Below are 17,953 nucleotides of genomic sequence, written 5' to 3'. Positions count from 1 at the left end.
TTTCAATTCTGGCATTTAAGTGAGTCACTTTCTCCACATATGAAACTTTTACTCCAACATATCAGGCATATTGATTTAACTGGTATAAGGCTTTCTTGACACTTTTTTTTTACCTTACCTTACTTAACCTTTTCTTTAAGTGGTACTTCTGAAGATCACAACATACTTTACCATATAAAAAAGCTATATTTAATGGTATTTGCATATTGTCTCTAAGCCATACACCTGTAGTCTTTACCTAAGAAGTGTTATCATTTTAACTGACTTTGTTAAGATTAGTTAGGTTTTTGGGAACATTACCAAAAGGGTATTTATGACAGTCCTCTTCAGTTGAAAATATTACAGAACACTCCATTTCCTGTCACAGATAACAAACATTAACAAGTCACTACTCTCGGCACATTAGGCAAAGGAAGAATGACAGCAGACATTGTACATGCACAAATCAATTCCAGGTTTGCCTCACATCCTATCAAAACATGTCTCTGAATCTTCTGCTTTGCATGACTCACATCTATTTCAATGAATGTCTTTTCTTGGAAGAAAAAAAAGTGGAAAATAAAGGAAACAAAAGATAATATATTCTACCAGCTTTGAAACTCCAAAGTGCCCAAGGAGGGGTTGGTGGGGATCATAACTCAATACCTTTGGCTAGTATTCCATAAACAATTACGTCAAAGGCAGGATAATGTGGCAAAAACAGGGCTGTATACTAAAAAAGTATATGTAACCCCACTCCCCTCCCTTTCGAAATTCCTGGGCAGGCCACTGACTATCTTAAGCTGCATGTACTGCTACGTTGATAAAAATATGGGGGAAGCTTAGTTTTGGAGCTGACAATACCAACTGGTCGTGGGTACCTAATAAATCAAACCTTTGCAATGAAATTTCGTGGATTTTCAATTGTCATACCTTGTAATTTCAATTTCTGGTAAGTCAAGTATTAAAACCTTATGTTACTATATTTTCTGAGGCTTTATTTAACCCAAATTTGAAACAGAAAAAGAAAAGACTTCATTATTCTAGGTATGGAATGTAGTTTAACCTTACTTTGCAACGTCAGAAATTAGGTGACATATGTTACCTCATATTGACCAAAACGAGTTGAATCTAAAAGTTGAGATTTTTTACTGTGAGTTAGGTTCATGAAGGGCTTCCTATATACCAAATTTCAGAATTTTTAAAGGGGACCCATCTTGAGATATTTAGCCCCGAAAACTGTCAAAATTCAATGAACGGCCATGTTTGAGCCCATGCTGTAAAAAAGGGGTGCATTTCTAAGCACTGATATTTTATTTACAGACACCCTGCAGGCAGGTCTACACATGAAAAAAAAATGAAGCCTTAGACTAAACTCCTTCATTAAAAAAATCGGGCTTAAAAATGTAATTTTTTAACTATTGTTACCCCATTTTCCACCATAATTTTCGTATTTACGATGTAATTTCAAGCAAAACTTACCTGAATGTCATAGGAAGTATACTTCATTAGCTACAAAATGAATTTTGTTTCAGGTCTCTAGCTTTAATGGTTTTTGAGATATTAAGGTTTCTGTATACTGCTACATGAGCAAGAAAGCCATGCACCATGTTGGAAAAATGGCTGGCCCAGGAGAACTAAAGACAATAGATTATTTTGAACATTGGTTTTGATATCTAGAAACATGTACAAATGTATGTACTAAAAATGATTTTTTTCTAAAATGGTCATGCAACCACCATTGGATGGATGGTTACTAACTACAAAACATTACCAAAAAAGTATGAACCACGTTCCTCCTAAGCAGCCCATATTCTGCAGTCTTACCAGTCAGTGTTTCAGCTTTTTCAAAATTCAAGGTTTTTTTACTTTTAAAAAGTTTTTTGGAAGCTAATGCTATATATACTCATAAAAATTTGTAAACTACGCTAGGTAAAATTTTAGTATACCCGAAACGTATTTCTTCAATTTTATAGGAGAAAGTACTTACTGAACTAACTTTCCGTATACTTTTGAAAGGTCGTGGAAGTGTTTTTTCCAATCGCTTAATTTATTTCGCTGGTAAATCATGTATTTTTGAAGATTAATGCCTCTTCAATGCACGAAAGCTCTATATCCTTCCACTACGTGAATCAAATGTTGCTTGCGTTCGATGATGTAACCCCCGGTCAGTGTTTCCAACCACACCGTTGTTTTCCAAAAACATGATAATTTTGAAGATGACAATTTTAACTATGTTTGCCTAACCGAACCTAACCTAACCTTGCCATGCATGCTTCGTGGGGCTATTTATGAATGGTTCATGGGGCTATCTGTGAATGGTTCGTGGGGCTATTTATGAATGGTCTGTGGGGTTTTCGAACTTGGAAAAAAATACAAAATCAGTAACACGAAAGTAGGTATTTTTGGTATGAATGAAGAATATAGAGAATGTCTCTAATATACGTTAATATTTGGTATACTAACTAAATTTGCCCTTCTAATCATGAATCTGTTGCTAAAAGGCCATGGATGCATGTAAAAATGCACGGGTATCCCCACAAACCATTCACCGATAACCCCACAAACCATTTCTGGCAAGGGTAGGTTAGGTTAGGCAAGCATAGTTAAAATTTTGTTCGTAAAACAATGCAAAAAAGCTTTTTTCTTAAAAAAAAATCAACTTACATAATTTTTTTTCGCGATTTCCAGACGTGTCCGCGGCATTTTAACAAAACAGATTCGTGATTAGAATGCCTAATTTAGTTAGTATACCAAATATTAACGAAATTAGAGACATTCTGTATATTCTACATTCGCTCCGTATTTTTCGTTGAAGAAGGTTGCAACACTGCATAACCACTGATCATGGACAACGCTAGTCAAGATTTCTCCGCAATATTGGTGTAACGCAAGTGAAAACAAACAAACAAAGAATTACTCGATATGTCGAAAATTGATATTATTTGTGTGAAAAAACGAAATGGCACCTTCAAGAATCCTTAGGAATGCAGAATACGTAAGTTCCAATGTGAAAAAGAAGAAAATTAAGGAATTTCAGACGTTCCAGGGATACTAAACTTTTAATCTACACTATATTTGATTCCATGCACTGCTGTACGCTGGAATTTTTTTTTGGTGGGGGGGGGGGGTGTTTGAATTTGTGAACTTGTGTGGTGCATAAGTGCATTCAGTGGCACATGAACATTTTACATTATATATATGTACATAAATAAAATGTTGGGGAACATGGATAATACCATTTGGATTTCCTATTTTTTAAATTAAAGTTTACATAAATACATTTTATTTCATTATTTTTTTAGAATTTATGGTTATTATAAAAACAGATAATTCCAAAACATATAAAGCTCTAGACCCCATTTTAGGCTCATTTCGAAAGTGGTGGAGTGGAAAATCAGAAGTTTGTCATTTGAAATTAGGAAAGAAACTTGCATTTATACATTTTAATTTGAAGGGGCAATAGGAGATTTTACCCCCTCTCCTGTTTTAAGCCAAGAAATCTGGTTATGAATTTCACATCTCTACCAGAGATTATTGTATCCAACCCACTTGGAAACTGCATTGTACTTACGGTGTTCCAGTTGAATTCAAATTTTACCGCACCATAGATACATACAAAAATTTTGTTATGTGATTCGTGGCTTCTGTGCTCAGTGTTGCCAATTTATATGTACCCATGGTGACCGAGCCCACCTAATAATTTATATGATTTTTTGTGAACTTATAATTCAAATGTTTGAGCACACCCAATCAATGATTTTGAAAAGTTGACAGCCCTGGTTGTCTCTCTTTTAGATGCCATGCAGTCTGTATTTTTTCAGATTTCTGGTGTTTCACAGGTACTTTTGTATCAAATATTAAAACTGGACTGTGCTTTTTACGTATGTTGGGTCACTTCATCATTTAATCTTATTCGAGTGCATGTTGAGATCTGTAGTGTTTTGTTGTTGATAAGTTGAGATGATCCCCGATCAACTTGTGGGTGGACTGGTTAAACATTTACCAAAGTAGTTATTTGTGATGGAATTTACAATATTTTAAGACTTTCGAGAAGTAAGTACTATCATTTTATGTGCAAAACCGAAGTCCTTCAGTTCTTAAGAGCAAAGCAAGAAATTGACATGACTACTCTTGAAACATTGAAAACAATTGATTGATTCACTGTGGTTCAGGACTTTGAAAAAAAACTATGCTTTTGTATGGTTTTCCTCTATCTTTGGTGGACAATATGAGTAGTCTGTTTGGAGACAGGTTTCTTTTTGCATGTGGTCCTATTAAATGCATACGCATTGCATTTAGATGATTAAGAACATGTGTTTTATTGTGGCATGTCAGGTGAACTTTAATGTAAGCGAAAGCATGCGCGAGTCACTAGTTAAAAGATTTTCACATCTGCAAAGAAAATCAAAATGCATTTTCACCTCACTCAAAGATTATGTGAATTAAATTGGAATTGTACCAATATCTACAGCTAAATATGAACGTGGGTTGAGTACCATGAATCTAACCTTTACTGAACAAGGTGATATTAAATATTTTCTTGAATGCGTCACTGTAAATTAATTTAGTTGATACCCCGTTGTTGGTTTTATTTTCATGAGATATGAGCTCCAATTACAATTTTAAACCTTCGTTTTAAAAGTCCTTCAAGCACAAAAATTGTTACGGGGGGTCATTTAAATTTATTTTTCAACTTCATAACTGCCTTCATTTGAATTTTTTGTTTTCTATAAATTTTGGGAAGCTGTAGGACCTTCAGTCCCCCCTCTGTGTATGCCAGTGATTCCATGTGCCTAAATCGTAGCATGTGGTCTGCTTACAGAAAGTTTTTTGAATGTGTGTGATTTTTTTAGTAATAGGTCTACAGATTTTATGCCTTCATGCATTTGTTGTAGATAAGATGATAATATGTTGCTAAAATTGTTTAAAATTTTAACTTGTCTCGTGCTTACAATTGCATAATTTGATTTATCGGTGGTAAAATTATAATTTGTGTTTGTCTTTTCTAGGGATACATGATTGGATTGTTGACTGAGGATGTGATTTGTTAAGAACATAACTTTTGAAGATGGACAAAGAAAGACAGAGGTGAGGTGAAAGAAATAGTCGCATCTTTGTAAATTGATCTGTAGTATCATACTATTTTTTCTGTTATAGTTTATCTCTAGCTTTTAATAGTGGAGTAAGGTATGGGAGCCTGTTTTGTGAAATGTGTACTAGCAAATATAGTTCATAGATACTAGAGCCAGGTGACTTCAAGTCTTGCAGATCTTGCACGTTTAGCATCCGATGGCTGGAAGTTGACATCACATCTTGCAGAGTAAGAGCATCCGGCGATTTAGACAGCTTACAACCATCTTGCAGTCACACCCAAGTTAAAGAAAATTTGTCTTGTTTTGTTTGTGCAAGATCTTGCAAGATGACGGCTTCGGTGGAGATATATGTGGTTTGGGATAATGTTATTGTGGGGATGACTACAGTTATACTTGGCATAGTTTGACAACATTCTTTGTATTCAAGATGAATAAATTACTAGGGCTGAGCCGATACCGATACTCTTACCGATTCCCACAGATACTTGAAAATTGCAATTATTAAAATTTGTTCAAAATATCAGTGTTGGTATGTAAATATTCTTCTTCAATTATATACATCAATTTACTATTTGCTATGGAATATTCGAGAATTACATCAGAATATTAAAATAGTTGTTATAGAGTTTTTCGTGCAAAATTTTTCATTTGAATTTTGCATAATTTCAAGGATAATTAGACTCCATGAAAGTGTTGTGTGGCATTTTTACGGGCCCTGTAAACAGGGTTGGCATTTTGCCTGGGTTTTTTCGAAAAAACCCAACCCGGGTGTTGTTTTTTTTTTTTTTTTTCAGATAAAACCTGGTGTGAGATCAACCAACCAGTTATGGGGTGACGTGTGGTCAGCATGACGAACCCCCAGTTGTCGTCATAGGTTTTCATGATGGGGTTACGCTACTCGTTCCTAGCTTCCCAATTTAATCATGATGGTTGAGCGTTCACCAGTCTCGTACACAGGCCGAAATCTCAGGAGACTCAAACCTGCACACGTCCCATAGCCAGAGCCCAAAGCATGACCGCACAGCCAAAGTGCAGGACAAATGATTCAATTATCTAAAATACTATGTTCTGAAAAATTTGACCAATAGTTTGATTCTACTCTTGCTGGATGGCGTAACAGTTAATAGATCTATGATCAGTTCCCAGGGTTGCACATTTGCAATACTATAATACTTGATAGCTGTGGTGGTTTAGTCAACCTCCGTGGCGGAGTGGTTAGCGTCAATGCCAGGGGTCTGGGGTTCGAATCCTGGTTCGGATGTGAATGTTTGTCCCAATAATAATACAGAAAAAATGGAGAATATTGAGAAAATAGAGAGAAAAAGGGGGAGGCTACAATTTGGGGGGGTATTACTTTTATTACAAATGTAAAAAAAGTAGACAGGCTGGCTGATTGTCATGCAGAAGACCCGTGTTCGAATCTTGGGGTGGGTGATCTAAGGTCGGAATTTTTCCGGTCTTTTCCCTGCATAAAGCAGCTCTGGAACTCACTCAGCCTCAAATGAATTGATCCTGGGGGCTAAAGGCAACCGGAGTTTTGTTGTGATCACATCACCTTCAAAGCTTCGAGCTCTTTCAAGGCATGTTAAATCGTCCGTCATCTTTAAACATGGTGACAATTTTTTCTCAAATACAATATGACAACAATCCTTTAAGTTATCTTGCAACTCTAAAAATTGCAACTCAAAAGCTTTACATTTATGGCAAAATGCATGTTTGCGATTTTACCACTACTCCTCTCCTTAACTATGAAATATAATTTTTTTATTATTATTTTTACTGTAAAATTGCGGACCGACGTATTATCTACAATGACTGAGTTTAGTTCCTTATACTCCGAAAATGCATTGTAGACAGTTTTGGGGAAAAAGAAAGCATGGTATAGAGCATGCATGCAACATGAGGAAAATCAGTTTTTTATTCACCATCTTGAAACACATTGTTCAATTTCACTCACATGCAATACCATTGCAGTCTGTCAAGTTTTATAGCTGCAGAAACATGTTATCATGATCACTAAATTGATGACTTGTCTTTCTTTGCCCATCCATCCATCCTAAATCGTGCATTATGTTTCAATAATTTTATTGTGAATTTACAGTGCAAGTATTGTCACAATGCTCCTGAAAGTTTTATGCACAAAGCTCGAAATTGTAGTCTTAGGTTTGAAAATTTCAAAAATGGTAAAAATATGAAAGTATATGTATGCATTGTATTTACTTGAGTACCCCACACCCCCTATTTTTAAGGGAAAATGAAATTGTGGTAGATTGTGAGAGTGCTCGACTTCTTGGGTATAGAGCTCCTAACCACAAATAACATTTATCCTACATGGGCAAGCAACCCATTACATTGAATCAATGCACTGAACTGGAGGGAAGGATGGGTCACTGTCTCAGTGCAAGGCATTGTAAACAACACTTGCACACATACTAAATTTTGAGAAATTAAATGAATCATTTGAAAAGTACTTGATTTAATTATACCACAGTTAACTTTATTCTACTTTCATGACATTTCAATAAAATGTACTCAGTTCTTCTTTGCAATGTTTTATTCATGGAAAAATTTATTGTAAAAATTGATCGTCACAGGTGAAACTATGTGGCTTGCCCACATACGGAAGTAACTGATATCTAAAGTGCTACCACATTTTAAAATTATAAGCTTTGTTCGTTCAATGTTTTATCTAAATATTTCAGACCCTTTTGATTTTTTGTTTCTTGGATATATGTTCGTATTATTTCTTGTTAAAAGTCCATTTCTAACATGATTTGAGAAAAATATCCTGTAAAAAACCACTGTGACTTGTACCACGTTAATTATTTTCAGTATTATAAGCTTGGCTAAGCCTTTGATTTACAAGTTTTCTCAAACTGTTGACAATACTAGTACCTCACAATTATTCAAAGCCATAATTTACAACATTTTCTGAAAAAAAAAAAAAAACATTTTGAGTGGGTTTTTCAAGATGTTTTTTTCTGAATAATCCCACGTGGGGAAAACTGGGCTGCCCCCCCCCCCCCCACACACACACACCATCGGGCCAACCCTGCCTGTAAAAGACTAATATGCTGGAAAAGTATCGGCAGGTGTTGGTAGATTAATTCCAACCGATACCGATACATCGGCATCGGCTCAGCCCTATAAATTATACTTTTGAAAATATTTAAATGTTAGTTTGAAGTATAAAAAGAGAGAAATTCATTGTTTTATACCAACATCATGTGAGCTGAATATCTCATCTGCTTCAAACAATGAAGAGCATGACTTCGACGTGTGATTTGTACAATGCTTTCTGCATTAATGAATGCTAAGCATATGTTTCTTATGAGACCTAATGTTGTAATTTTTTTTTCTAAATTCATAACAGATATTTTGATTGAACTCTGAATATTATGAAGATGAATATGAAATCAAAATTGGTTTCAATTACTGCTACTTAAATTCAATTAAACACATGACCAAAGAATATATACCATATTTATACTCTTTCCAAAAATGTAGCTACTTTTTTTTATTCTTTCCTACATATATTTATTCTCCCATAGTTTTCCTTTTACAGCTTGTATGTTAGTTGTTGCATTGGCTAGTTTCATCTGCAGATCACATGCTAAGATGATCTTAAGCTGGAAGTTAGAAGCGATGCATTTCCTCTCAGGTATATCTTGCAGTTGTCTGACTCACCGATTGCAGCTTAGGTCATAATATTCTGATTGCTTTGAAATGTATGCATTCCTTATTGTGGAAGCGTATAAAATTGAATCTTTTGAAATCATCCATAGGAATTGTAGGTGATGTGATTCAAACAGGTGTTCTTGTGTTACCAGCTAGGTTGTTGGGTCAGCATTTATGTCCATGGTCACTTGAAACATTGGAAATACGTGCTTACTTAACCTGGCTGGTAACCCAATAACACTAACTAACTAACTAACCTGAAGGTTCATGGCTGCAGCAACACAGGCCTTCCATCTGTCCCTATCTTGAGCAAGATCTATATACTCTTTTCCATCCCTACCGATTTCCTTTAGGTCCATCTTAACGTTGTCCCTCCATCTTCGTCTTGGCCTTCCTACAGGTCTCTTACCATCTGGTTTCCCAACAAGAATCCTGTAAACTCCTCTTTTCTCTCCCATTCGTGCCACATGGCCTGCCCACCTAAGTCTTCTTGATTTAATTATTTTAATAATATCTGGACATGAGTACAAATTATGTAGTTCTAAACAACCAATAACAACCGTTTCTAAATTACAGAAAACAATTTAATTATTTGTGTATTAATGTGGTTTGACTGAGATCTTGGCAAGTACATGAAGGCTAGGGAATATTTATTGTAAAAGAAAAGTAAAGTGCTCCCCTGTGCTTTGCACCATGCCATGAAGGCATATAGGGGGTGTGGAGTTAAAGCCCCACACCTTCTGGATCACGGCTGAAGGGGGGTGATGTGATCAGCACCATGCCCCTGGCTGCCTTTAGCCCCCAGAGTTTCCTCCAGGTACCCACTTTATACGACGATTATTTTTACATTTGATAAAATAATGTAAATTGTTCTTGTATGTACGCACTGCTTGCATTGTAGAATTATTACTCTTGTTCAGGGTGTTATTACACTTGCTCTCGTCCCCTGATTTTCGGTTATAAAAATCAAACTATTAGTCAAAATGTAATTAAATTTACTATGGACTGCTACCTCCATTTGGTGCAAGGAGCATAAATCTTAATCTTAAACCTCAGCTAGCTTATCTACTGGGTAGGGTTCTTTGTAGACAACGAAACCAGACAGGATCCTTCCAATGGAGACCTTTAAACAAATATATTATTTAAACACAGGATACATGGAGTAAGAATATTTAAATGATAAGCTACTTTCTTCTATAATTCTTGTTTACAATCAATTTTCATCTCAATATGCTTTTTATTATTTCTTTTCTCTATTTGAATATTCTTCTATCTGGACTTCCTTCGTATTGGACAGATCTGGATCTGGACTTCCTTCTTAATGGACGGTCTGTATCTGGACTTCCTTCTCAATGGACGGTCTGGATCTGGACTTCCTTCTTAATGGACGTTCTGGATCTGGACTTTCTCCTTATCTTTTTGTGAACTTCCCTCTGGATTTCAATTTATGTTTTGACGATTTAATGAATTCCTTTATCTTTTTCCAGCTTTTTCCTTTAAGCTTTGGGAATAATATTAATATCCTCCCTTGTGGCTGTGATTGGAACGCGCCAACACTAACTGGGTACAACAGAGTGTATACTTCGTGCAAACAACTGACACACACATCCAAGTAGGTGCTACGGTTGAAACGTGCAACCAAAAAGTGCTGTGGGGTGTCGATTGGAACGTGCTGCCACTGTTGTAAACAAAATTTCCGCTATGGGAATGATAAATCAATCAGACAGATGCAATATCTGTTCAAAGACACAAATTTGTATCAGTGCTTTGACTTCTTTAGTTTTCTGATCAATTTACATATGATCACTGGTTTAATTTATCGCGTATCTACATTAATTTATTTATTTTATATTTATTCTTTATCTTCTTATAGTAGATTCTATTGTTTTTTATCTTTCCAATTTGCTTTGTTCTTATTTATAAAGTTATTCACATATATTATGCCAATTCTTAATCTTGCACGCCTGGTGCTGCCATCTCTATTCCTCTTTGGCAAATTATTTACATTACTTGGTCCTATTGGGTACGTAACAGGACATACCTTGGTATATGGAAAGCATGGCGATGTCACAGCGAGTGTTTGAAGTGGTCGCCAATATCATCAATGCATGCCTGCACACGCCTCTCCATGTTACAGAAGTTAGCCACCAACACATCAGGAGTCACAGCATCAATTTCCCACCGAATGCTGTCAGCTAAGGTCAGGCCAAAGTCCTTTGGAAATGACACGATCTTGAATGAAGGACACAATTTCTTGCATGCTGGCATTGGCAAGTGGCACCATCCTGCTGAAAACAGCCATTATGGAGTTTTTTTATCATCCAACTGGCCAAAATCGCGGACTGAAAGCACATGTTCGTACGATTGGCATTTAATGGCAGAATCGTCCAGACGCACGCACATGGCCACTGAAGGACAAGAGAGACTGTGGCGCCATCTCCAATGACGTCACCATGCTTCTTATACACCAAGGTATGCCCGTAGCAAATTTTATTACATTATGACCAATAGTTTGATTTTTTATAAGCAAAAATCAGGGGCCGAGAGCGAGTGAAACACCCTGTAGGTTATGGTTCTTACAAGCATAAAAACACAGTTTTTGTTGTGACGTTTCGGGAGAACACACACTCCCTTCATCATACATTTTTATTTTTTTTATTTTGTAGTATCATTTTTTCTCTCCATTCAACTTTGTGGTTTACAGATTAATTTTAATATTTATGTAGAAGATTTTGTGAGGGGAAAGATATGCTTACGTGTACATTATCTTGTAACTTATTTCATTTTATCCTGAATCAACTTTTTGGTAGGAATGTTCCACATAGTAGGAAAAAGTTTTTTACTATACCCGAAACAAGTATTTACTTTATTCATGAAACTGATTTGTTCTGTTAACTAGTAAATGAATGCCCATTTATTATCTTATTTTCAAACAATTCATTAAAAAGTGACTGAAAGAGAATAACGTAATTGAATCGAATAGTACAAAATGAATCAGATTTGTGGAGAAAATAAGTATTTTGTCTCGCACATTATGATATCTCATAGAGTTTTCCATTCCTTTAAACATAAAATGTATTTATTTAATTTTTCCATTTATTTTTTCAGTCACTATTTAATGAATTATTTAAACGATCAGAATTTAACATTTTATTTGGTAACAAATAAAATATTGCAGAATGGCCTGAAATTGTATTATTTAAAAAGAAAACAATTTTTCTAGCCTGTAAGAAGCCAATAACATATTAATGTGCTCTAGGAACAGTTGAAATAAACATGCAATTGTACTCCTAAAATTTTGAAAAGATGGAAAAATGGGAAACTATAGAGTTTTTTGTTTTTAATCATCAATCTCTTGATTCATTGGCCACACCCCTCCAAATACTTATGTCTTCTTATATTGCAATAACACTTAGCAGTTTTTACAGGTTCCAAGTTCCAAAATGCTTCCAGTGCCTAGAACTACAATGTTCTTAGTTGTGCTTTGTGACTATCATACCACATACAACATATCTTTTCATGGGCAGCAAATCACTTGATGCGAGACAAATGGATTCAGTTTATTACTGCTTGTAAAATCACAGACACCTCTTGGCTGTATCAATATCATTGACTTTCAACAATGTTGTTTCAACCCAAAAGTGTCAGTGGTCAGTGGCTGTACATAGAAAATAGGATTTGTATGTGGCTCTTATAAGTGAGTTCTATATACAGAAGGTCGTTCGGGATCTCTGAGGACAATGTTGGAAGGGTGATAAGTTCATGAAAATCCATGTCGCCACCAAAGTTCATTCCGCGCTATAGCCCGACAACGTAATTTCCATTGCAACAGACTTTTCCTAAGAGTTATCATGTCCAACTTTTCCCACTCTTCCTGACAGGCTTTCCAGAGGCCATTGAGAGTGCGTGGACGTCTCTTTCCTAAGGCCCGTTTTAGGAGTCCAAATGCACAGAAGTCCATGGGTGATCCATCTGGCGCCTTCGCCGGAATGTCGCTGTAAGGAATTGCACGGATGCCAGTTTCCATCTCCATTCGCTACAGTGCCAGGATATCTATGTTATAAATGGGTGTTAAAACCTCATCCTGATAGTACGTGTAGTTCACCTTCACATTATTAGCTACACGGCGAATTGCTAGCTTGCCATTATAGCAGTATCCAGCGATGATCATGAAACCCCGTGGAAAACTTTCCTGGCATTCTCGATACAATGTTTGATAATTGTTTTTGTCGCGAGGGCGGTAGTATATCGGACGGGGTTTGTGACAGCTACTAAGGTAGACATATGCTTCGTCTAATGTCACCACATTTTTCCATCTCTCCCCTGCAAGATAGGTCTCATAGAGCTTTCTAGCGTTCGTGCGACGTTCCACAATGTGACGAGGCAACAGCTTGTGAACTCGCCGCTTATGCCGCATTTCTAGTTGCAGGTCCTTCTTGATTATGGTGTTCACTGTTGACACAGACATTCCCAACTTACGTGCGATACTCCTTTGGGAGGCAGGGTTACCACCTGACACAAGGGCCTTCATTTTTCTCACTATGTCCGGTGTACGACTCGTAGCTGCTCGTGGATTTGCCTGTTTCTTTCCCTGTGGAATTAGGTCCAGTCGGCCTTTGCCTTGTTCAATACCGCACTGATCCCGTTCTTCGATATCACAAAACCACGCTTCTTGCACATTCCTTTGATTGCCGAATAGCTATATTTATCATCGGAAAGGGCTGTTATGTAGCCCTCCCAATATGGTTCAATTTTCTTCGGCATGTTGTAGGTAAATGGCACAACACTCTGCACACGTGTTCTCGGTACTGACGTGACTCAACATGCACCGTTTGGACGGACTGACGTTGATAACAGCTCCGCCAGTGGCTTTCAAAATCGTCACCAGAGATCCCGAACAACCTTCTGTATTTTAGCTTTCTTTGTAAAGTAAAAAAATCTTATTGAAAGTGATGGAGAGCAGAGATTAACAAAAATATGTGTAATATTCATACCATGAAAAGTATATATAAAGGGTGTTTCATAAAGTGCGCAGTTTTTGAAAATGCAATAACTCAGCGAAAATTGTTGACATTTCTATTTTTATTATTTTACACATTCACTACAATTTAATAATTGAAAAGTGAAAAGTGTCCAGCATATGCCCGTATGCGATTTAAAAGTGAAAAATGATGTCTGGCATATGTCCATATGGCATATTTCTTTGTTTCGCATGATCGGTTGATTTGATCTCTTGCCTCAACTGAACCTTGTAAGGGTGCATATGAAGGTGTTCTTTCAGTATTCGTTGCACTGAGGATACCGATATCCCCAACTGTTGTGAACGACGGTGAAGTGACTTCGCGGGGCTAACATTCACACTGTCTTGCACTACTGCAATGTTTTCATCTGTGCGACGACTACATTTTTGCCCAGGCAAATTTATGGTTGCAACTGACCCGGATATCTCGAATTTCTTCACCATCCTCCTAACTGTTGTTGCAGTGAGGGCATAGTTACGTCCGAAGATTGCGCGAAGGTTACGAACTGTCTGTGCATAAGACTCCTCATTTTTGTAATGTGTTTTCAAGATAACGACGCATTGCTCAATTGTGAACCGCTCCATGGCAACTAAACTCAACAGATGCCAAGAAATTGCTCAAGTAATAATCGGAGTGATCAGAGATTACAAAAATGATAAGAACAGTGTTGCCAACCTTCAAACAAAAAAATGACAAGCGATTTAAAAACTGCGCACTTTATGAAACACCCTTTATAACATCATGTTCACACCTTTGTCATCAACCTCATAAAATTGACAGAACAACAGTCGCAATATGTACTGTCTTTTAATTATCCGTAATTTTGAAATTATAATTGATCCTCCTTCAGACCTGGAAATATTAAAAGCTAGACATAATAAAAGGTTAAAACATGTATAAAACTGAGGAAGAATTTAGATTAATCTGAAAATTTGGATAACTAAGAGAAAGTACATTTTGTGACTTGTGATTAGTGTAGATTCGTGTGATTAGTAGACGAAAGATGATTGTCTTTAAGAACGGTTACATTTTGTATAATTTATGTACCAGTTTGAATTTTTCAAAATCCTTTGCATATGAGTGAGAGAAAGGTGGAGGCAATAATTACCAAAGTACTTATTTTATGTTAAAACTGTTTTCCAGAATGAAGTCTGAACATCGAGATGGTGACCAAAATACTCAGGAATCCAAGTTAAATGGGACTTCTTCCACAATTTCGGCAAAAAGAAAGAAGCACCGGGAAGTAAAGCGTTGTGCATATTTACAAGACTGGCTTGAGAAGTCGTGCATGTTCCAGCAGCCCGAGGACTGTGACATAGAGACTGCATCAGCCGAAGCTTCAGAGAAGATGCCGGTAATTGGACAATCAAAATCACATGCCTGGTGGCCACGCTCATCCGGTGCCATTGGGGGACAGAGACTTTTCAATGCTCTTTCCGAACCGTCAGGGTTACAGAAACATATTCCGTCATATGGATTTGCCTCTTATCAGCCGTCCAGTTCATCAAACTCAGCTCCATACAGTGATGTTCCAATGACACATTCCTATCCCTGTAATCCATACAGTTACTCCTTGGAATCCGTGTCTCTTCCGTTCTACCCGATGTATCCTAATCCAACGATGATCGTGCAGAATCCTTACAAATCATTCCGACCTGTGTCTGGCAACATTCCTTCGAACAAAGGCAAACACTGGAGATCCCACAAGGTGTATCCATTCGTCTTCCCGTCATCGTGTGAAACCTCACAAGTTCCATCATCCAGTAGAAACGTTATAAACTCCATCCAACACAGTGCCTTACACAACAGCAAAGAACCCCATCATAAAGTGCCTCCGTCAAATGGCATTTCAGAAAAGTATGTCCAAACTAACGCAGCGGGCAGTAGCAATAGTCAGGACTACACGAGTCTGCCTCCGAATTTCATGCCGACTCAGCCCATTCCGAAACCGGTTCAGCGTCGATTCAGCGATCCAGGATTGGTTTCGGCACACGCGCCATTAGATTGGTCCAAATGTTATCCGAACAAGACCTCGGTTCACAATATGCCATATGTAAGGAAAGAAAGTACAAAACCCTTGCCAGAAAATGGCTTCGACATGAGTGATTTGAGTGAGAGGGAGGGTGAAGACTCGAGCAGCGAGAGCTCCAGTACCACACTTCACTTGGAGGAGCAGAATCGTTTGGTGATGGGACTGATTGAGGAGATGAATAACCTGAAGGAGATGAACAGGAAACTCTTCCGAGAACTTCATGAAACGAGAGCGGAGCTCGAGTCGTTGAGGCTCCAAACAAGTGGATGGAAGCATCTAGGGCCTGACTATGAACCAGGAATGCTTACTGGTAAGTTACTGGTAACTTATTCTGATATTTTTTAAACCCATTGTCATTATGGTTCTTGAAGAACCTTGACTTCTGTTTATAGTTCTGTGCTTCTTACTTTAATATCTTGAAACTTTCTATACTAGACAGAGGACATTTCATGTTGTAAAATACCAGTCACTAGTCAGTGATTCATGCTTGTTCCATTCTGTTAGATCCATCTGCTTTTCTTTTTTTCTAGGTTTCTTGTAATAAATTCATTTTTTCTGTGGTATAGTTGTCAGCCTCATGACAAACCCCTACCTTGGTTTGCTTATCACCTCATACATGTGTGTTATGAGTCAACCAGCCAAAATCCCAGGGAAATAACAATGGTTTCTACTTATCTTTTATCATAAATTTCACTACTTGAGTACTATTTCTTAAACTCTCTATTCAGAATATATGAATTTCCACACCCTCATTGTGGAATACAAGAACCAGACCAGGCATTGGTCTGACGAAATTCTGAATTACTAGTGCTGTCATCAAGATTATATGTTGCTAAAAATGTTTTCTCATTTTGCTCATGAAACACTATTGGATAATTCCATGTCAAATCAACCAGTGCATAAACATTTGATGTCATGGATTTGGCTAAATTTTGGTATACATGTTTCTTGTCATCTGAAATATAGAATATATATATATATATATATATATTCATGTTGCCGGTTTTTGAGTTATTGAAATTTGAAAATTGACAAAATGGCCCAAAAACCGATCATCGCGGACACTTTAAATACAATTTGCAAGAGACCTGTTTCAACTACAGGGCTGGGCATGGTCTCATTTTAAAGCTTATGAAGAGGGCTTTCATTTGATATACAACATGCTTGGATTTTTGTGAAAAACAAATTTTGAAAGGCTTTTCAAATTTTTATTTTAAAATTTCCAGAAAACGAAATTTTCAAAAATTTTACACATATTGGTACACATATACTGAAGGTTCAGTCAAAATTCCAAGGTGGTATACCAAAAATTAGTCAAATCCATGACATCAATTTCCAAAATGTATTTTTTCTTGGTTGATTTAACATGGAATTACCCTATTCCTAAATCTGTTAATTGCTACAAATTATTGGTCGCACCACAGATTACCGGAGATAGCACCAATCACAATACTGCAAATTTTGTCCCGTGTACTTTTAACACATTTTCTCTGAAATTGGCACTCTGGAAAGAAAATTCATTCTGATTTGAACTATTAATACATTTCTAAAATTTTGTGTATGGAATAAACTAGAAATGAAAAGTATTTAAAAATTTCTCACTGGACAAGGCTTCATAATGCAGAAAATCCAGTATAAATAGCTCTTACAATTTTCATGTTACAAGTGATCAAGTGATGAGCAGCTTTTGAAACATATTCTATCTATGCATTTATTAATATATGCATGCAATGTACTTAGGTATCCATGAACTGGTTTAATTTTGTTCAATTGATTTCAGTGACCACTGTCATGGTGACAACACACCAAAACTGGTATTTATTAGTATCTTACCTTACTAAAGTTTCCTGTGATATGCATTGATATTAAGTTCAGGTGAGAGCAGTTAGGTTTGATGGGTTTAGTTCTTATCCATTGGTGGATTTAGTAGGTGGTCATGTGTCTCCCAAAAGGATGACTAAGCATTTTAAAAAGTACGAGGGTCATTCAAAATATAAGTTTTCCTATGTTGTAATATTTTTATTTGGTAATATATACATGCAGACTCTACATGTCTAGATAAGTACATACCTGTACTACTTTTCAACATAATCATCTTGCACATTTATGCATTTGCTCCACCGCTGCACCAGCTTATTGAAGCTCTG

General features: G+C 36.6%; 1 protein-coding gene across 2 annotated transcripts in view; it reads left to right on the top strand.

Annotated features, from left to right (window-relative positions):
* LOC146000351 (uncharacterized) overlaps window positions 1–17,953 on the top strand; it is a 154,599-nt gene that overhangs the window by 12,116 nt on the left and 124,530 nt on the right. For both annotated transcript variants that reach the window (XR_014443494.1, XM_083137893.1), the window contains exons 2-3: window positions 4,992–5,070; window positions 14,918–16,116. Coding sequence is in view for 1 of the 2 variants with exons in the window: in XM_083137893.1 (XP_082994019.1) it covers window positions 5,051–5,070; window positions 14,918–16,116 (1,219 nt within the window). In the remaining variant the exon portion in view is untranslated. The remainder of the gene's footprint in view (window positions 1–4,991; window positions 5,071–14,917; window positions 16,117–17,953) is intronic.

This window comes from Lepisma saccharinum, chromosome 16 (genome assembly GCF_977018435.1).
Source record: "Lepisma saccharinum chromosome 16, izLepSacc3.1, whole genome shotgun sequence".
Lineage (NCBI taxonomy): Eukaryota > Metazoa > Arthropoda > Insecta > Zygentoma > Lepismatidae > Lepisma > Lepisma saccharinum.
This window is presented reverse-complemented; position numbering and strand designations above follow the sequence as displayed.